At 46.3% G+C, this 20,635-nt stretch overlaps 1 protein-coding gene across 2 annotated transcripts in view; it reads left to right on the top strand.

Moving 5' to 3' along the window:
• The first annotated feature begins 2,918 nt into the window (after positions 1–2,918).
• The window catches only part of gpr176 (G protein-coupled receptor 176), a 94,976-nt gene continuing 77,259 nt past the window's right edge, over positions 2,919–20,635 (top strand). The window contains exon 1 of one of the 2 annotated variants that reach the window (XM_078233328.1): positions 2,919–3,251. Coding sequence is in view for 1 of the 2 variants with exons in the window: in XM_078233327.1 (XP_078089453.1) it covers positions 16,087–16,129 (43 nt within the window). In the remaining variant the exon portion in view is untranslated. Of the gene's footprint in view, positions 3,252–16,025; positions 16,130–20,635 lie in introns of those variants that run through there. The other variant, XM_078233327.1, reaches the window with a different exon arrangement.

Here is a 20,635-nt window from a genome sequence, read left to right as displayed (position 1 = left end):
TTGTAATCTAGGAATTTGTTTCTCTCGTTCTGCCCTGTTGTGTGATTTGACTTGGTGGATGAGGTTACACCAGATGAGTCTGTAGTTTGTTCTGTTGACACAGTCACATTGGATTCATATTTTGCTCTGCTGTGCTGTAATTGCACAGTTTAATTTGTTTTGTTTTATGGGTTTTTTTTTTCCCAATTGGAGCACAAAACAGGAAACATCTTCACCACACCATAGATCTCAGAAATCCGAACTACACATGGAAAAAAAATGTTCAAACAGGGCAGCACAGCGGTTAGCACTGCTGCCTCACTGCGCCAGGGACCCAGGTTCGATTCCCGGCTTGGGTCGCTGTCTGTGTGGAGTTTGCACGTTCTCCCCGTGTCTGTATGGGTTTCCTCCGGGTGTTCCGGTTTCCTCCCACTGTCTGAAAGATGTACTGGTTAGGGTGCATTGACCCGAACAGGCGCCAGAGTGTGGCGACTAGGGGAATTTCACAGTAACTTCATTGCAATGTTAATGTAAGCCTGTTTGCGGCACTAATAAATAAACTTTAAAAAACTTTATCTGCAGAGAGAGCAGACAGGGCATTTTGGGAACGGATGCTTTGTCAGAACACCGTGATCACCCGTTACAAATCTGGGCTCTGAAGAAGAGTGGGATGGATTCGAAACTCTGGCCGCGATTTTCTGGTTCCACCGTGGCTGGTTTTCAGGCGGTGCGGAAAAAAACCATTGCCTTCACGGGTCACCTCTGCCGGCGGAAACCCCTCTCCCCTTCCTGGCACCTGGGCATCTCAGGGGCAGCGGGATGAAGAAGGTGTCGAGGAGGCACCAGAAAAGTGAGGCCTCTGTTCCTCCCTCCGCAGATGCTGTCAGACCTGCTGGATTTTTTTTCCCAGCATTTTCTGTTTTCATTTCCAACCAGCCTCCCATCCATTGACTCTGTCTACACTTCCCCCTGCCTCGGAAAAGCAGCCAACATAATCAAGGACCCCACGCACCCCGGACATTCTCTCTTCCACCTTCTTCTGTCAGGAAAAAGATACAAAAGTCTGAGGACACGTACCAACCGACTTGAGAACAGCTTCTTCCCTGCTGCCTTCAGACTTTTGAATGAACCTACCTCACATTAAGTTGATCTTTCTCTACACCCTAGCTATGACTCTAATGTTACATTCTGCACTCTCTCCTTTCCTTCTCTATGAACGGTATGCTTTGTCTGTAGAGCACGCAAGAAACAATACTTTTCACTGTATGTTAATACATGTGACAATAATAAATCAAATCAAATCAAATCAATTTCCAGCACAGCGCTTTCATACTACATTACAGATATGAGTCTGCCTTCGATCGTTTCCCTAGTTCAGAAGCATTAATTGGCCTCTTGTAAGCACCCTGAGCTCCTTACTTTTCTGGGAGCTGGGTTTTGCTTCCCTGTATTCAATAGCAGAATAAAGTGACCGCTATGCCAAAAGTGTAACCTGACCTGGACGGCTGTGTTTCTTGGATATGTATTTCTTCAACCTCTCTGACGGTGGATGAATTGAACACTTGGTGAGGGGAGGCTTCCTGAATCAAAGGAAAATTTCAGTCAATCAAACCTTTCTTTGGGTGCAAGTGGAAAAAAATGAATACACAATTTGTGCTCACACCTCCTGTGTTTCTGAACTTGCTGTTACTGAGGACTTTGCCTCACTAACCTCTCTCTGGCTACGGGTTTCTCGACATCATGGGACAAGTAAGGGTGGCACAGTGGGGTGGGAGAATCACGCAGCGGGGTAATGAAGTTACTGTGAAAATCCCCTTGTCGCCACACTCCGGCGCCTGTTCGGGTACACTGAGGATTCTGCCTCACTAACCTCTCTCTGGTTAAGGGTTTCTCAACATCATGGGACAAGTAAGGGTGGCACAGTGGTTAGCACTGCTGCCCCACAGCGCCAGGGACACGGGTTCAATTCTTGGTGACTGTGTGGAATTTGCACGTTCTCCCCGTGTCTAAGTGGGTTTCCTCCGGGTGCTCCAGTTTCCTCCCATAGTCCAAAGATGTGCAGGTTAAGTGGATTGGCCATGTTAAATTGCCCCTTAGTGTCCAAGATGTGTACGTTAGGGGGATTGGCCATGCTAAATTGCCCCTTAATGTTGCAAGATGTGCAGGTTTGGCCATGCAAAATGAAGTTTTAAGTTTATTTATTAGTATCACAAGAGGCTTACATTAACATGGTAATGAAGTGACTGTGAAAATCCCCTAGTCGCCACACTCCGGCGCCTGTTCGGGTACACTGAGAGAGAATTTAACATGGCCAATGTGTCTAACCAGCACATCTTTTGGACTGTGGGAAGAAACTGGAGCAGCCAGAGGATTGAACCCGGGTCCCTGGCGCTGTGAGGCAGCAGTGCTAACCACTGTGCCACCCGATCGTACTTCACTTCCTTAGATCTGAATCATGTCAATAGCAATATTTTGGGGAGTTCTTTATCATTCAGGTGATTTTGTGAAGTAAATGCAAGTAACTTGCCACTTTAATCTTTGCTTTTAGTTACAGAGCCGTGTTGACAGATCGGAATGGATTACATGCACAGCCCTGTCTGACTAAGCAGCACGGATTCTTTTTCTGTCTATCTTGCCAACAAAGGTGGGCTTGTTTCTTTTTCATCCGAATTTTGGGCGACCATCTATGTGAATTTGAGTTCCTGTGTCGCAAGTTCCTGAAATCCCAGTGAGCTGTGACGTCTTAAATGCTTTGGCAATGATTTGAATCCTGAAATTACATCTGTTCGGATGGATCTAGTGTCAAAAAGTTATCAACACTCAGACACCAGGAATTCAGAGCGAGGAGAGGGTAGGCGGGGGGGAGGGGGACAAATAATTTATGGACAAAAGTTGCAAAATAACTTTTTTTTATTCATTCGTGGGACATGGGTGTCACTGGCACAATACATGGGCATCGCTAGACACAAGACAGATGAAATGTAACATAGAGGGGATATGAAGTGGTGCATTTTGGTGGGAGAGCAAGGAGGGGTAGTGGATGACACTGTCCTGTGGGGGGACATCTTCAGCAGCAGAGAGGTCTGAAAGCGTCTGTCCTTGACGGTGGGAGGACAAATCGAGAAGGCCGTTGAATGTGTATATGGAATCCTTGGCTTTGCCAATGGAAAAGTAAAGGATAGAGGCAGGGAATTTATTGCCAGACCTTTCTGGATCATTTGGATGACCCGGACGTGGAGTCTTGCGTTCAGTTCAGGGCACCGCAGAACTAGGTAAGATGCTCTGTCATTGAGTTGTTGAAGATTGAATAGCCGAATGGACTCCTTCTGCACCGTTAGGGATTTTATGATTCTATTCTATGCTTCTGCATGTCACGACTTTGGAGAGGATGCAGGGGGATTTGCTAAAATTTTGCTGGAGACGAGGGACTTGAGTTGTTTGCAGGGACTCGGAAAGCTTGGGACCCCCTCCTTCTAGCAGAGAAGGTTATAGCATGTTCAAAATCATAAATAGTTTGGCTCACATAAGCGAGGATAAACTGTTTCCAGTGGCAGATGGGTTGGTAACCAGGCGACACTGAATTAAGGTGATTGGCCAAAGACGCAGCCAGTACACGAGCAATGTTAAATATTCAAAGACTCTGTTCCCACTGCCTTTTGAGGAAGTGGCAAGGTGGCACAATGGTTAGCACTGCTGCCTCACAGCACCAGGGACCCGGGTTCAATTCCCGGCTTGGGTCACTGTCTGTGCAGAGTCTGCACCTTCTCCCCTTGTCTGCTTGGGTTTCCTCCGGGTGCTCCTATTTCCTCCCACAGTCCAAAAGACGTGCTGGCTAGGTGAATTGGCCATGCTAAAGTCTCCCTCAGTGTAACCCAAACAGGCACCGGAGTGTGGCGACTAAGGGATTTTCACAGTAACTTCATTGCCAACTCGTGACGCTAATAAATAAAGTTTAAATTTAAAGTTGTTGCAATCTCGACTGCATGAGCTGAGTATACTCCTGTGAGTACACAAAATACGGGTCAATGAACAGAGTAAGGGACGCTTGAACTATCGTAACACCCACTCCAAAGCCTGGTACGTGGGGGAGGGTGGAGAACCACGCAGTTGTAAGATTCCAAAGATAATTAGAATGGAAAAAATAAATGACCAGGTTATGGGGTCAGAGTGGTGATGTGGGAATAATTGAATCGTTCTACCAAAGAGCCAGTACAGACTCGATGGGTTGAATGGTTTCCTTTTTTTTGATTTGATTTAATATTGTCACATGTATTGGGATACAGTGAAAAGTATTGTTTCTTGCACCCTATACAAAGCATACTGTTCATAGAGTACATCGGGGAGAAGGAAAGGAGAGGGTGCAGAATGTAGTGTTACATTCATAGCTAGGGTGTATCATTCAATAATAAAGAGACTTTTTATTATAGAATCATAGAATCATACAGTGCAGAAGGAGGCCATTCGGCCCATCAAGTCAGCACCGACTCTGATATTTGATGTTATGCGTCAAAAAAAATCTCAATGATGTTAATGAGTTTCTGTTCTTATTCATTTTCCATTTCCTTTCGAACACATTTCCAGTCAAGTTATATTTGTAATTCAGTGAACTCATTAGTACCTCACTTACTCAAGATGATGAAGAATATTTTGTAGTGGTGATTAACTGGCTAGGTGGCCTGGTTGGAGCTCAGTCGACTAGTGTGCGGATCGGGTTAATAGTATAGGCTGGGTCTGTAATAAGTCAGGAGAGACAGAAGTCTCTTCACCAAAATCCCTTTATTTACAAACTCTAACAGCAGTACACAGAGTGCTATCAGTCAGCAGTCTACCTCCCGAGGTGTCAGAGGAACTAACACTCCTGGTTAAATATAAGGCAAAGACTCCCTGATAGGCCCATCAATTGGACCCTGAATCAGGGAGATCATATTCCAATAGGCCAACCTCAATGGCCCGATTGAAGTCATTGCAGGGTCCAATCCCTGTTCCAGCTGAAGTAGACCCAAGAGCTCACATCACCTGCAGTGAAAAATCGTGATTCAACAACTAATTATCAAGACCTTGCCTTCAGGCTGAGAACTCAAAGAATAAGCTCGATATTACTCTGTGTTTGTCCCATGTAGTTACGTCTGATTTATAAATGAACACTGGATTACAGTGGTTAGCTCCACTGCCTCACAGCGCCAGGGAACCAGGTTCGATTCCCGGCTTGGGCCATTGCCTGTGCGGAGTCTGCACGTTCTCCCCGTGTCTGCGTGGGTTTCCTCTGGATGCTCCAGTTTCCTCCTACAGTCTGAAAGGCTTGCTCGTTAGGTGCATTGACACAAACAGGCGCCAGAGTGTGACGGCCAAGGAATTTTCACAATAACTTTATTGCAGTGTTAATATAAGCCTTACTTGTGACTAATAAATAAACTTTTGACTTTTTTCTCACAGTCCAAAAGACGTGCTGGTTGGGTGCTTTGGCCATGCTAAATTATCCCTCAGTGAACCCGAACAGGCGCCGGAGTGTGGCGACTCGGAGATTTTCACAATAACTTCACTGCAGTGTTAGTGTAAGCCTACTTGTGACTAGTAAATAAGCTTTAAAACTTTAACTCTGTTTCTCCCACCTACCAGGCTTTGGGTTGTGGTAAGTGGGCTTGGGGGCAGACAGGGTAATGTCATGATAGTTTGCTGTTTCACTCACTCCTGTTCATTGATGTGTATTTTTTATATTCACAAAAGCACAAAGTGGGAGTTGTGTCAATTGTCGTTACTGCCAATGCACAGAATTTCAACATAGCTGTTCCCTGTTGAGATTTTGAGTTCAAGCTGGTCTGGTGATAGCCCTGAATAATTTGTATGTTGTTGGATGAATCTGTATCAGATAACAGGCTTGTGTGCGGAAAAGAAAAACCCTCTTCAATTGTTCTAGTCTTAACAATTGTAGTAAAGCTGAGAGGATTTACAGATGTTGGGACGTTATTAAAAGGCTGAAGGAATGTGCAGGGCTAAGGTGCAATTGGATAGACTTCTTTGCCCAGCATGCCACCACTTGTCTGATGTTATGTATTAAAAAATAGTCTCTCATTTCTGGTGTGAGATGTATCCGCCTCCATTAGGAGGTGGGCGGCACGGTGGCACAGTGGTTAGCACTGCGGTCTCACAGCGCCAGGGACCCGGGTTCAATTCCGGCCTCAGGTCACTGCCTGTGTGGAGTCTGTACATTCTCCCAGTGACTGCGTGGGTTTCCTCCGGGTGCTCCGATTTCTTCCCACAGTCCAAAGATTTGCGGGCTAGGTTGATTGGCCATGCTAAATTGCCCCTTAGTGTCACGGGAATTAGCAAGGTAAATACCTGGGGTTGCAGGATAGGGCCAGGGTGGGATTGTTGTCAGTGCAGACTCGATGGGCTGAATGGCCTCCTTCTGCACTGTAGATTCTATGAAATACCTGGTGTTGCAGGATGGGGTAAGGGTGGGATTGTTGTCCGTGCAGGCTTGATGGGCCGAATGGCTTCCTTTTGCACTGTGGGGTTCTACATAGGGTTCTATGATTCAGACCTGCTGCAAACGTAGTGATTTTGAGGCAGCCACAGGAATGGGCCACATGTATCCTTTAGAAACTCCGTCTGGTCTTCTGGGAGTTTTTGTTATTCATTTGTGGGACATGGGTGTCACTGACTGGCCAGCATTTATTGCCCATCCCTAGTCGCCTCTGCGAAGGTGGCACTGAGCTGCCTTCTTGAAAGCTGCAGCCCACGTTCAGTGGATTGACCCACAGTCGGGACAGTTTCAAAGGGGCACAGACTGGGCGCAACTTTAGGGACCGAATGTACGAACCTCCCATTCCGAACTTTGCTCTGTTTTTCCATTAAATTCAAGACAATGTAGAAGATCATCTGCACTCACCACTCTAGATGATGCACAGAATAGTTACTGTACTTACTGCTGTTTTCTGGGGATAGTCGGTACAAAGCCTTGTCCCCAAAGGACAAACAATATCCCTGGTTTGTGAAAATCATCCCGGAATACTCTAACTTTTCATTTTGGATTCTGCCCAGTGCCTAAGTGAGGTGCAGCACATGTCAGTCTTCTGAGAGAAAGTTATCTGCTAGTTGTCTAAATAACAGAAGCGTTTGAGAGAAATGCCTGGTCGGGCAGCGGGAGGACAGGGGTGGGTTAGGGTGGTGGGGTTGAGAATGAGGGAGGTGTTGAGTTAAGTTATTTATTAGTGTCACACATTAACGCCACAATGAAGTTTCTGTGAAAATCCCCTAGTCGCCACGCTCCGGCGCCTGTTCGGGAACACTGAGGGAGAATTTTAGCATGGCCAATGCACCCTAACCAGCACGTCTTTCAGACTGTGGGAGGAAACCGGAGCACTTGGAGGAAACCCACACAGACACGGGAAGAATGTGCAAACTCCACACGATACTTGCCTGGACTTGCAGAATTTCACTGGCTGTCCTGTCTGGAGACAATACATATCTCTTTAACCTGTCTTGATGCTCTCTCCACTCACATTGTTTGTACCTTTAAGACTTGATTAGCTGTAAGTATTCGCATTCCAACCATTATTCTGTAAATTGAGTTTGTGTCTTTATATGCCCTGTTTGTGAACAGAATTCCCACTCACCTGAAGGAGCTTAAGGCTCCGAAAGCTTGTGGCTTTTGCTACCAAATAAACCTGTTGGACTTTAACCTGGTGTTGTTAAACTCCAGTAAGAAGTTTAACAACACCAGGTTAAAGTCCAACAGGTTTATTTGGTAGCAAAAGCCACACAAGCTTTCGGAGCTCCAAGCCCCTTCTTCAGGTGAGTCCAACGCCAGCATCTCCACATCGTTGTTAAACTCCACACAGACAGTGACCCAAGCCGGGAATCGAACCCAGGTCCCTGGCGCTGTGAGGCAACAGTGCTAACCACTGTGCCACCCTTGTAAGGCTGGAGGAAGTTGAAGAAAGCCTAGAAGCTAGTGCAGGGGAAGGGGATAGGGGAACCAAGATTGGCATGACATGGAGAGGAAAGCTCAAAGCTGTTGGGTGGGAGGGAGAGAGAAAGTTGGAGAGGAAAGTTTGATGCTACTTTAAGCATTTCCAGCATTTTAAATTTTAATCTATTGAATTATGACATAAAAGTAATTACAATCACCCATTTTGTAATGATTTTGGACTAGGGAAGGAATTGCTGGGTGTCCCTACAGCTTCAATGATAAGCCTATGTCCCACTGCAGTTGCTATTTAATTCCCTGTGTTTCACAAGTTGTCAGTCAAGTTTTGCTAGTTTTTGAGATTGGGAGGCGTGAGACTGGGTTAGACACGGGAGCATAATGGCTCACTCCAACAAAATTCCTCAACATCAGTAAGTATTCAGCTGGTCACTATAGCAACAGCGCTGCTAACATGTTGCACTCTGCACTGGGAAAGATAAAACAAACAGGAAATTCCAACACTAAAGGCATGTTTATTTGACAAAATGAAAATAAATCAAATAAATTACCTGGAGTTCTAGAATTCCTGCTATAGTTTTAAATCTAGCCTTCCCTTATCGAATTAACTCACCAATATATCGTGCAGTATTTATTTGGACACATGTAATACAGTTATCTTCTAAAACTTCCATCAAATTCCTACGGTGCAGAAAGAGGCCATTCGGCCCAGCGAGTCTGCGCTGACTCTTCGAAAGATCTTGCCCAGGCCCTCTCCTCCGTCCTACGTTCACCATAGCCAATCCAACCAACCGACACATCTTTAGACACTAAGGGGCAATTTAGCATGACCAATCCACCTAACCTACACGTCTTGGGACTGTGGGAGGAAACCGGAGCACCCGGAGGAAACCCCAGGCAGACACAGGGGCTATGCGCAAACTCCACACAGACAGTAACCCGAGGCCGGAATTGAACCCAGGTCCCTGGCATTGTGAGGCAGCAACGCTAACCACTGTGCCACTGTGCCTCTTCCTTCTGATTTGTTTTTCTGGTCAGTCTAATTTGTAGTGTAATAACCGAAAGTTGCTCATGATCTATTAAGCCAACTTTTAATTTAGTTTGGGAGAGGGGATGATAGTAGAAATGGCGTGATTGAATCATAGAATCCCTGCAGTGCAGAATGAGGCCATTCAGCCCATCAAGTCTGCACTGATTCTGCGACAGAGCATCTTACACAGGCCCACCCCCCACCCTGTCGCCATAACCCCGCACATCAACCCTACCAATCCACCTAATCTACACATCTCTGGACTTTGTGTGGGAGGCAGCTGGGAGGGGTTGACCTGAGCATACAGATGTGCTCAAATCCACTCATGAATCAACCTGTGGCTGAACAGTGATGTAAACTCCGTAACAATGTTTTCCAATCTTTGTGACATTTCAAATGGGGATTGGTTTAAGGTGGGACTATCCTGGATGGGTCCAGGCAATCGGAGTGGAGGGGTCTGTGTCCAGTGGGCTGGCAGGATGGTGGTCATGGATGTTGGGGCAGGAACCTGGTGTCTTCCTTTCTCCTGCTGGTTGGTGAAGCACCCAGCCTACTCAGGCAACCAAAACATCAGTGAAGCATCATTTACAGGTGCAATGATCTTTCCGAACAGCCAATGGGTCACACTACAGTTAAGAAAGCCCACCAACACCTCTACTTTCTCAGAAGACTAAGGAAATTTGGCATGTCAGCTACGACTCTCACCAACTTTTACAGATGCGCCATAGAAAACATTCTTTCTGGATGTATCACAGCTTGGTATGGCTCCTGCTCTGCCCAAGACCGCAGGAAACTACAAAGGGTCGTGAATGAAGCCCAATCCATCACGCAAACCAGTCTCCCATCCATTGACTCTGTCTACACTTCCTGCTGCCTCGGCAAAGCAGCCAGCATAATCAAGGACCCCACGCACCCCGGACATTCTCTCTTCCACCTTCTTCCTTCGGGAAAAAGATACAAAAGTCTGAGGTCACTTACCAACCGACTCAAGAACACTTCTTCCCTGCTGCCATCAGACTTTTGAATGGACTTACCTTGCATTAAGTTGATCTTTCTCTACACCCTAGCTACGACTGTAACATTACATTCTGCACTCTCTCCTTTCCTTCTCTATGAACGGTATGCTTTGTCTGTATAACGCGCAAGAAACAATACTTTTTGCTGTATACTAATACATGTGATAATAATAAATCAAATCAAACCAAAATCAAAATGCCATAGTAAGGTAAGGAATGAAGAGGAGTGTGCAATGGGAAGGCATTTACATATCAAACTGCAACCCTTGGAAGGGGGAAAATGGCAGTAAATGTAAGGGACGAGTTGATTGAGAGCAATTCATTGAAGCAGTTATTTGTGTCAGTGTTTAAAGCTGTCTTTTGATTGGGTAATGGACTCTACCCATGTTTGAGATGGGCTCCTCTGTTGAGCAAGAGCAATAGATCTGACCCTGTGGTGGAATATTCATGATCCTCTCATTGCCAGAGCCATTGGCTCGCTTAACCTGTGGTTCAGGTGTCTTGACCTCTCTGGAGACGCTCTCCAAAAGGGCCAGCAAGGATCTTCTCCACAGTGGTGTTGTTTTATCATTCATGGGATGCGGGTGGCGCTGGCTAGGCCAGTATTTATTGCCCTTTAAAATCAGCTTCATTTTCCTGCCTAATTCCTCCAATCCCTCGGCATTCAAAAGTCGATTGATCATCGGTAAGTACCCACAGCTCTCAGGGACGAAGACTTTATGGGAAAGACACTGGGGTCGTGGCAATGCCACTGGACTAGTAATCCAGAGGCCCAGGCTAATGCTCTGGAGACATGGGTTCAAATCCCACCATGGCAGCTTGAGGAATTCAAATTCAATTTATAAATCTGGAATTGAAAGCTAGTCTTAGAAACTAGAAGCAGGAGGAGGCCATTTGGCCCCTCGAGCCTGCTCTGCCATTCATTATCATCATGGCTGATCATCAAATTCAATGTCCTGATGCCCCCCATATCCCTCAATCCCTTTAGCCCCAAGAGCTATATCTAATTTCTTCTTGAAATCACACAACGTTTTGGCCTCAACTATAGAAACATAGAAAATAGAAGCAATGGTCATGATGACCGTAAAACCATTGTCGATTGTCATAAAAACCCCTCTGGTTCACTAATGTCCTTTAGAGAAGGAAATCTGCCATCCTTACCTGCTCTGGCCGACATGTTTAAGTTTATTTTAAGTTTAAGTTTATTTATTAATGTCACAATTAGGTTTACATGAACTCTGTCATGAAGTTCCTGTGAAAATCCTCTAGTCGCCACACTCCGGCGCCTGTTCGGGTAACACTGAGTGAGAATTTAGCATGGCCAATGCACCTAACCAGCTCGTCTTTCGGACTGTGGGAGGAAACTGGAGCACCGGGAGGAAACCCACGCAGATGTGGGCAGAACGTGCAGACTTTCACTGACAGTGACCCAAGCCGGGAATCGAACCTGGGTCCCTGGCGCTGTGAGGCAGCAGTGCTAACCACTGTGCCACCGTGCCGCCCCATGTGACTCCAGAGCCACAGCAATGTGTTTGACTCTACTGCCCTCTGAAATGGCCGAGGGAGACACTCAGTTCAAGGGCAACTAGGGATGGGCAACAACTGATGACATGCCAATAACTCCCATATTCCATGAAAGAACCTGTTTACAAAATCCCAATTCAGCACCCGCTGAGTGAAGGAATTTCTTCTCACCTCAGTCCTAAATGGTTGACCTCTTATCCTGAAACTGTGCTTCTAGACTCTAGATTCTCCAGCCTGCGAGATACAGCCTTTCAGCATCCGTCCTGTCAAACCCTCTTAAAAAAATAAACATTTCAATTATACCTCTCATTCTTCTAACTCCTGAGTGTGGGCCCTCTTTCATCCTCATCGGACAACCTTGCAAAAGGAAAAACTAAATGTGTTTTGTTCTGTCTGAGGCCCAACATGACAGGCTTCCTTTCAACGGTGCTTTGGGATTGAAGGTTTCCCTTGTGTGTTGCTGACAGGTTAATGATCGGATCACTCTACACTTTGAGCACATTTGCCTCTGGTTTGTCCATTGCTGACGTGGTGCTACAGCCCATCGCTGTGTTTGCTATCTTACTTCTGCTCGAAAGCATCCGCAGCTGCTCACTTTCCTGCACAGGCCATTCGATTGCGATCAGAGTCCGACACCCAGCTAGCTTTGCAACCCCACCCTCTACCCATCCCACTGAACCTGGCCAACTGCTGAGGGAAATGCAGAAGGAGAATCATTCTCTCTCTCTCTCTTCCCGGGTACCGTGTCCTCGGAGGGCATTGGCGACCATAGTCATCCATGTTACTCTTGCTCTACAGGTGTGGATCACCTTAGTTGGTGGTACATGCACCTCGTGTGCAAGGCTCTTTAAAAGGATCATTCTCTCTCTACCTTGATCTTTTTTCCCATCGATCTTTCCCGCCAGCGTCCGACTTTTTAAATCATGATTCCTTCTCATGTGCCCGAGAAATTTCAAGTGCCATTTCCTGATCTTTCTCTGCAGAATTAGGAACATAGAATCCCTACAGTGCAGAAGGAGGCCAATCTGCCCATCGATTCTGGACTGACCCACCCAGGCCCGATTTTCAACTTTTATATCATAGGTCATAGAATCCCTGCAGTGCAGAACATAAGAACAAAAGAACTAGGAGCAGGATTAGGCCATCTGGCCCCTCGAGCCTGCTCCGCCATTCAATAAGATCATGGCTGATTGTTTTGGGGACTCAGCTCCACTTACCCACCCGCTCACCATAACCCTTAATTCCTTTACTGTTCAAAAATGTATCTATCCTTGCCTTAAAAACATTCAATGAGGTAGCCTCAACTGCTTCACTGGGCAGGGAATTCCACAGATTCACAACCCTTTGTGTGAAAAAGTTCCTCCTCAACTCAGTCCTAAATCTGCTTCCCTTTATTTTGAGGCCATGCCCCCTAGTTCTAGTTACACCCGCTAGTGGAAACAACTTCCCGGCTTCTATCTTATCTATTCCCTTCATAATCTTATATGCTTCTATAAGATCTCCCCTCATTCTTCTGAATTCCAATGAGTGTAGTCCCAGTCTACTCAGTCTCTCCTCATAAGCCAACGCTCTCAACTCCGGAATCAACCTGGTGAATCTCCTCTGCACCCCCTCCAGTGCCAGTATATCCTTTCTCAAGTAAGGAGACCAAAACTGTACACAGTACTCCAGGTGTGGCCTCACCAGCACCTTATACAGCTGCAACATAACCTCGCTGTTTTTAAACTCCATCCCTCTTGCAATAAAGGACAAAATTCCATTTGCCTTTTTAATTACCTGCTGCGCCTGCAAACCAACTCCTTGAGATTCCTGCACAAGCACACCCAGGTCCCTCTGCACAACAGCATGCTGCAATTTTTTACCATTTAAATAATAGTCCATTTTGCTGGAGGAGGCCATTCTGCCCATTGATTCTGAACGGACCCACCCAGGCCCAATTTCCAACTTTTGTATCATAGATAATAGAATCCTGACAGAAGGAGGCCATTTGGCCCATTGGATTTGCATTGATTCTGTATCCCAGGCCCCCTCTCCCACCCTATCCCCATAACCCCATGCATTTACCTTGGTTAATCCACCTAACCTGCAAATTTTGGACAGTGGGAGGGAACCGGAGCACCTGGAGGAATCCCATGCTGGCAACATGCAAACTCCACACAGTTACCTGAGGCTGGAATTGAATCTGGGACCCTAGTGCTGTGAGGCAGCAATGTTAACCACTGTGCCACCGTGCCACCCCACTGGGGTCTGATATTTGGCCACTATGGAGTGTTTTGCAATTAGGCAATGGGCATTAAAAGGATTTGGTTTGGGGACCAAAGATTTCCATCACGACTGCCCCAGCTCGAGGTTGCTGATAAGGCTATTGATCTGACAATGTAGCCACTGTACACTCTGTCCCCCAAGTGTAAACAAAACCAGACCGAAAATTGACTTCTGGACCCAGTGGGATAAAGAGCCCTTAAAGGGGCTTCTTAAAAAATAATATTTAAATCTGAGCAATTAACCGATTTTTATTTTAAAATATAATTTAACCATAGAAGCGTTGAGGAACTTTTATTTTACTGACCATTCTGACTGGGAACTTTAGTTCAAGGTAAATGTTTCCAGTGTGCGAGTGTGACACAGGTAAACACTGGGGGTTCTCTGATTGCAGTGCAGCAGGGAATGAAGTCATTTACCGATACATCTTCCTTTACGGTCAGTCATTGACTTTAAGCCACTGTTCCTATGTGCATGGTACAACTGTACTAGCCCAGTACAGCACTGCACAACACTCCGATGCACACTAATTGGGTGGCACGGTGGCACAGTGGTTAGCACTACTGCCTCACAGCGCCAGGAACCCGGGTTCAATTCCTGGCTTGGGTCACTGTCTGTGTGGAGTTTGCACATTCTCCCCATGTCTGTGTGGGTTTCCTCCGGGTACTCCGGTTTCCTCCCACAGACCAAAGATGTGTGGGTTAGATGGATTGGCCATGCCAAATTGATCCTAGTGTCAGGGGGATTAGCAGGGTAAATATGTGGGGTTATCGGGATAGGGCCTGGGTGGGATTGTGGTCGGTGCAGACTCAATGGGCCGAATGGCCTCCTTCTGCACTGTAGGATTCTATGATCTATGAACTCTGAGCTTGTTGTGGTTTCTAAACATGAGGATGGGAGAGTGGGCATTTTTTATTTGATGGGCATTCCCCAACTTCTCCGCCTGATTGTGATTGTAAGTTTTAAAACTTCTTTCATGGGATGTGGGCATCGCTGGCAAGGGCAGCATTTGATGCTGCTTTTCTCCAATGGCTCTTGAGTGGCTTGCTTGGCCGTTTCAGCGGGTAGTGAAGTAATTGCTGTGGGCCTGGAGTCACATGTAGGCCAAACTGGGCCATAAAAAAAAGGGCCACACGGTGGCACAGTTGTTAGCACTGCTGCCTCACAGTGCCAGTGACCCCACAGTAACTTCATTGCAATGTTAATGTACGCCTACTTGTGACTAATAAATAAATAAACTTTTAATTCTGGCCTTGGGTCACTGTCTGTGTGGAGTTTGCACGTTCTCCCTGTGTCTGCGTGGGTTTCCTCCGGGTGCTCCGGTTTCCTCCCACAGTCCCAAGATGTGTAGGTTAGATGGATTGTCCATGCTAATTTGCCCCTTAGTGTCAGAGGGATTAGCTAGGGTTAATACATGGATTATCAGGGTAAATATATGGGGGGGGTTAGGGCCTGGGTGGGGTTGTTGGCGTTGCAGACTCGATGGGCCGAATGGCCTCCTCCTGCAGTGCAGGGATTCTATGATTCTATGATTCATTCATCTAGAGGAACCTATTCTTTTCAAACAAAAGTCACAGTCACAGAGTCATACAGTGCAGAAAAGGCAATTTGGCCCATTGAATCTGCACCAACAATATCTACCATTAAAGGCGTGCTAATCCCATTTTCCTTGAATATTATGATCTTTCAAGTGTTCATTCAAATATTTTTGTAAGGTTTCTGGCCTCGATTACCTTCCCAGGCAGCGCATTCCAGATTCCCACCACCCTCTGAGTGAAAAAACTGTTCTCAAATCCTTTTGGAATCTCCTGCCCTCACCCTAAAATCATGTCCCCTCGTGATTGACCCTTCAACCAAGGGGAACAGCTGCTCCCTACACAAATTGTCCATAGCCCTCATAATCTTATACACCTCAATCATGTTCCCTCCCCATCCCCCTCCCCCCTCAGCCGTCTCTGCTCTAGAGAAAACAATCCAAGTCTATCTAGTCTCTCCTTAAAGCTCAAAAGGAACATGTCCAAGCCTTGTCCGTTTGTTTTTTGAATTACCGGGAATTTGGAGAGCCTATAAGTAGCCCGTTGCTTACTCCATGGCAATGCCTCAGCCAATTAGAGTCTACTTGCCAACCAATCATCACCCTTTTCTCCAGTAGTATAGATTGTTGTGATTGTTTGAAATTTGGTACTTTTGCATTTGTCCTGATGAGTGCGAGATGAAAAGCTTCAGCAATGTGTCTCTCTTTCTAGCAATGTTTAGGAACAGAATACTGGAAAACCCACAAAATGAGAATCTTGTGATTAATAGGAATTATTTTTAAGGTGTCACTTTCTCCAGTTGAGAATCACGACATGACATACTTGGTAACGATGCACGTTCTCTTTGGACCCCAAGGTAGGCATCTGCTGACGTTCGAACCACTGTTTTATGTATGAGAGGAAATGATTTTCCCTCTCCATTGTGCTAATGAAATGACGGCAGGTGATTTTGAGCTGTATTGGATTAATTTCTCGTTATTGTACACTCTGTGCAGACGGCGACACAGATTTTAATGATGGAAAGTCCGCAGCTGACATCATATTTCATTTCATTTGCATTTGGGCTTGTCAACATTCTGTCCACGTTTCCTGAATTAAAACAGGAAATTGTTTTTTTTTGCTGTTGGGAAAGAGCTCCAGGCTTTGAGAATCGCAGCTCAAGGGAAAGCTGCAGTTTTATTTGTCAAACCAATTACATTTTGGAGTCAGTGGACCTCTGTAGTGACATTGCGTCTGGGAATGATAGATCTAGTTCATGCGTGGATTGTTGCAGGTATTCTGTGAAGGATAATAGAAATATGGAAACTAGAAGCAGGAGTAGGCCATTCGGTCCTTTGAGCCTGCTCTGCCCTTCATTATCACCATGGTTGATCATTGAATTCAATATCCTGACCCCCCCCTCCTATCCCCCCTTGAGCGCCGGTAAGTATCCACAGCTCTCAGGGTTGAAGACTTTATGGGAAGGACACTGGGATCGTGGCAATGCCACTGGACTAGTAATCCAGAGGCCCAGGCTAATGCTCTGGAGACATGGGTTCAAATCCCACCATGGCAGCTTGAGGAATTCAAATTCAATTTATAAATCTGGAATTGAATGCTAGTCATAGAAACTAGAAGCAGGAGGAGGCCATTCGGCCCTTCGAGCCTGCTCCACCATTCATTATCATCGTGGCTGATCATCAAATTCAATATCCTGGTCCTCCCTTCCTCACATATCTCTTGATCCCTTTAGCCCCAAGAGCTATATCTAACTACTTCAAGAAATCAGACAATGTTTTGGCCTCAGCTACTTTCTGTGGTAGTGAATTCCACACATTCACCATTCTCTGGGTAAAGAAACTTCGTAAGAAGTCTCACAACACCAGGTTAAAGTCCAACAGGTTTATTTGGTAGCAAATACCATAAGCTTTCAGAGCACAGCTCCTTCGTCAGATGGCCATCTGACGAAGGAGCTGTGCTCCGAAAGCTTATGGTATTTGCTACCAAATAAACCTGTTGGACTTTAACCTGGTGTTGTGAGACTTCTTACTGTGTTCACCCCAGTCCAACGCCGGCATCTCCACATAAAGAAACTTCACCATTGGTTAAAAAAAATGAGGGGAAAAGGTGGGGGATTTCTCCCATAGCGGGTGAAGATTACGACTGTAAGAAGCAGAAGGAGGCCATTCAGCCCATCGAGTCTGCTCTGCCATTCAATGAAGTCATGACTGATCTGATGTGATAATCCTCAACTCCCACTTTCCTGTCTTATCCCCATAACCCTTGATTCCCTTACTGATTAAAAATCTGCCTTGAATATACGGCCCAGCCTCTGCAGCCCTCTGTGGTAAAGAATTCCCCTCTAAGAAAAGAAATTCCTCCTCATCTCTGTCATAAATGGGTGAACCCCTTACTCTGAGATGATGCCCTCTGGTCTCAGACTCTCCCAGAGGAGAAACAACCTCTCAGCATCTACCCTGTCAAACTCCCTGAGAATCCTAAAGTCTCAATGAGGTTCTCTCTCATTCTTCTAAACTCCAAAGAGTACAGGCCTCAACCTACTCAAACCTCTCACAAGAAAATCCCTCCATATCCCAGATTAATCTAATGAACCTTATCATAGAATCATAGAATCCCTACAATGCAGAAGGAGGACATTCAGCCCATCGAGCCTGCACCGACAACAATCCCACCCAGGCCCTATCCCTGTAACCTCATGTATTTATCCTGCTAATTCCCTGACACTAAGGGGCCAACCTACCTGGGGCCAAACGGTGGCACAGTGGTTAGCACTGCTGCCTCACAGCGCCAGGGACCTGGGTTCGATTCCCGGCTCGGGTCACTGTCTGTGTGGAGTTTGCACATTCTCCCTGTCTGGATGGGTTTCTTCCGGGTGCTCCAGTTTCCTTCCACAGTCCAAAAGATGTGCTGGTTAGGTTCATTGGCTATGCTGAATTCTCCCTCAGTGTACCTGAACAGGCACCGGAGTGTGGCGACTAGGGGATTTTCACAGTAACTTCATTGCAGTGTTAATGTAAGCCTACTTGTGACTAATGAATAAACTTTACTTTGCTTAACCTGCACATCTTTTGAATGTGGGGGGAAACTGGAGCATCCCCATGCAGACATGGGGAGAACGTGCAGACTCCACACAGTCACCCAGGCTGGAATTGAACCCGGGTCCCTGGTGCTGTGAGGCAGCAGTGCTAACCACTCTGCCACCGTGCCGCCTTCTCTGGCCTGCCTCCAATGCTAATATATCTTTCCTTAAATAAGGGGACCAAAAGTGTTCTCGGTATCCCAGGTGCTGCCTAGCTAGTGCAGGCTTGAGCAAGACTTCCCTATTCTTGTATGCCACTCCTTTTGAAACAAAGAGAGTGAATGCTAAAAACAGCAACAAGAAGAAAATCATTAATATACTGGCTCCCACAGTCAGCCAGCCTCGGAAATGACCCCTGAAGGGACCCATCTAAATTACTGGCGTCCAGTTTCCTGATTGGGCCCCCCGCAGCTTACGGGGAGCATTGGGAGGGAGTTTGCATGCCCATGGACCTGATTTTCCTGTCCATTTACTCAAATGCTGAACTCATGATTTCCTGAGCCACGCTGCCTCTGAAAGTGTCTCCTGGCCAGTTCGCCAAACTCTTCAACCCCGGTTTTCTATGGTTGTATTGACAGAAGGAGGCCGTTTGACCCATCGATTTTGTGCAGGTTGCTCTGCAAGAAACGTTTCAGCCGGACTCACTACTCTGCCTTTCCCCCAGAGGCCCTACAACTCTCTTCAGGTCGGATAATCATCCAATGGGCGGCACGGTAGTACACTGATTAGCACTGCTGTCTCACTGGACCGGTGACCTGGGTTCGATTCCAGCCTCGGGTCACCGCCTGTGTAGAGTTTGCACATTCTCCCCGAGTCTGTGTGGGTTTCCTCTGGGTGCTCTGGATTCCTTCCACAGTCCAAAGGTCTGCATGTTAGGTGGATTGGCCAAAGCTAAATTGACCCTAAGTGTTCCAAAATGTGTAGATTAGGGGGATAAGCAGGGCAAATATGTAGTGTTACAGGGATAGGGGCTGGATGGGATTGTTGTCGGTGCAGGCTCGATGGGCCGAATGGCCTCCTTCTGTACTGTAGGGATTTTATGAATTGGAAAGCTGGACAGTAATTATTTTAGTGCTATTTTGCTGTGCAGAAGCAAACATCTGGATGATATTGCAAGATCTGTCAGATTACATTCTATATGTAATCTGTTTGGAAAGAATAGCATCTTTTGTACCCTGCACATGTTGCAGCTTGGATATCAAAGTCAAAGAAAATATAGAAAATCTTGATATCAGGATTGAAGCAGATACATCAAGGACCCAGGTTTGATGTGTGATTGCAGACGGCACGGTGGCACAATAATTAGCACTGTTGCCTCACAGCACTAGAGACCCGGGTTCGATTCCCAGCTTGGGCCACTGTCTGTGTGGAGTTTGCATGTTCTCCCCGTGTCTTCATGGGTTTCCTCCGGATGCTCCGGTTTCCTCCCACAGTCTAAAGTAAAGTTAATTTATTAGTCAGGGGTAGGCTTACATTACCACCGCAATGAAGTTACTGTGTAATTCTCCTGGTCGCCACACTCCGGTGCCTGTTTGGATCAATGCACCTCACCTAGCACGTCTTTCAGACTATGATTCAGGCTAGTTAGAGTGGCCATGCTAAAATTGTCCCTTAGTGTCAGGGGTACTAGCTTGGGTAAATGCATGGGATTGTGGGGATAGGATCTGGTGGGATTGTGGTCGGTGCAGACTTGATGGGCCAAATGGCCTCTTTCTGCACTGTAGGATTCTGTGATCTAGAAACAAAGTTAGATGATCTCAGCAAGGTGTTGTGCTGTGTTAGAAAGGAAAAAATGAGAGAGTCACAGGATTTTATAAATTTTATTGCCTTGCCTGACCTCAACCTACTGATTTTGGTGGATTTAAAACTACCCCCATTTTATAAGATGCTGTCTTCACGAAACCTTCATAAACTCATTCAACCTCCTGTATCTTATTTCACACCAATCCCATTCTGCCCTCCCTGACTAAAGTTGGCTTGTGACCCTCACCCCCTCCTCTCCCACACCCAAAAAACACACAAGCTTACACGTGTTACCAGTCACCAAGCCTTTTAACACCTCTGGACAGAGATGCAGAGAGACACTTGTCTTCTGACTCCCAGACAGCAGCCTCCAGAGAAAGCCAGCCCCGGCCATCACCTCCTTAAATCATTCAACCCACTGATAAATGTCAAATTTGAACTTTCAAATTTCTATTCTGATGCTTAAATCTCATCATGTCTTTGCCCCTTCCTATCTCTGCCACCTCTACAAACCTTTTCCCGCTTTCCCTTCAACCCAAC

This window comes from Mustelus asterias, chromosome 18, assembly GCF_964213995.1.
Source record: "Mustelus asterias chromosome 18, sMusAst1.hap1.1, whole genome shotgun sequence".
Classification (NCBI taxonomy): Eukaryota; Metazoa; Chordata; class Chondrichthyes; order Carcharhiniformes; family Triakidae; genus Mustelus; species Mustelus asterias.
This window is presented reverse-complemented; position numbering and strand designations above follow the sequence as displayed.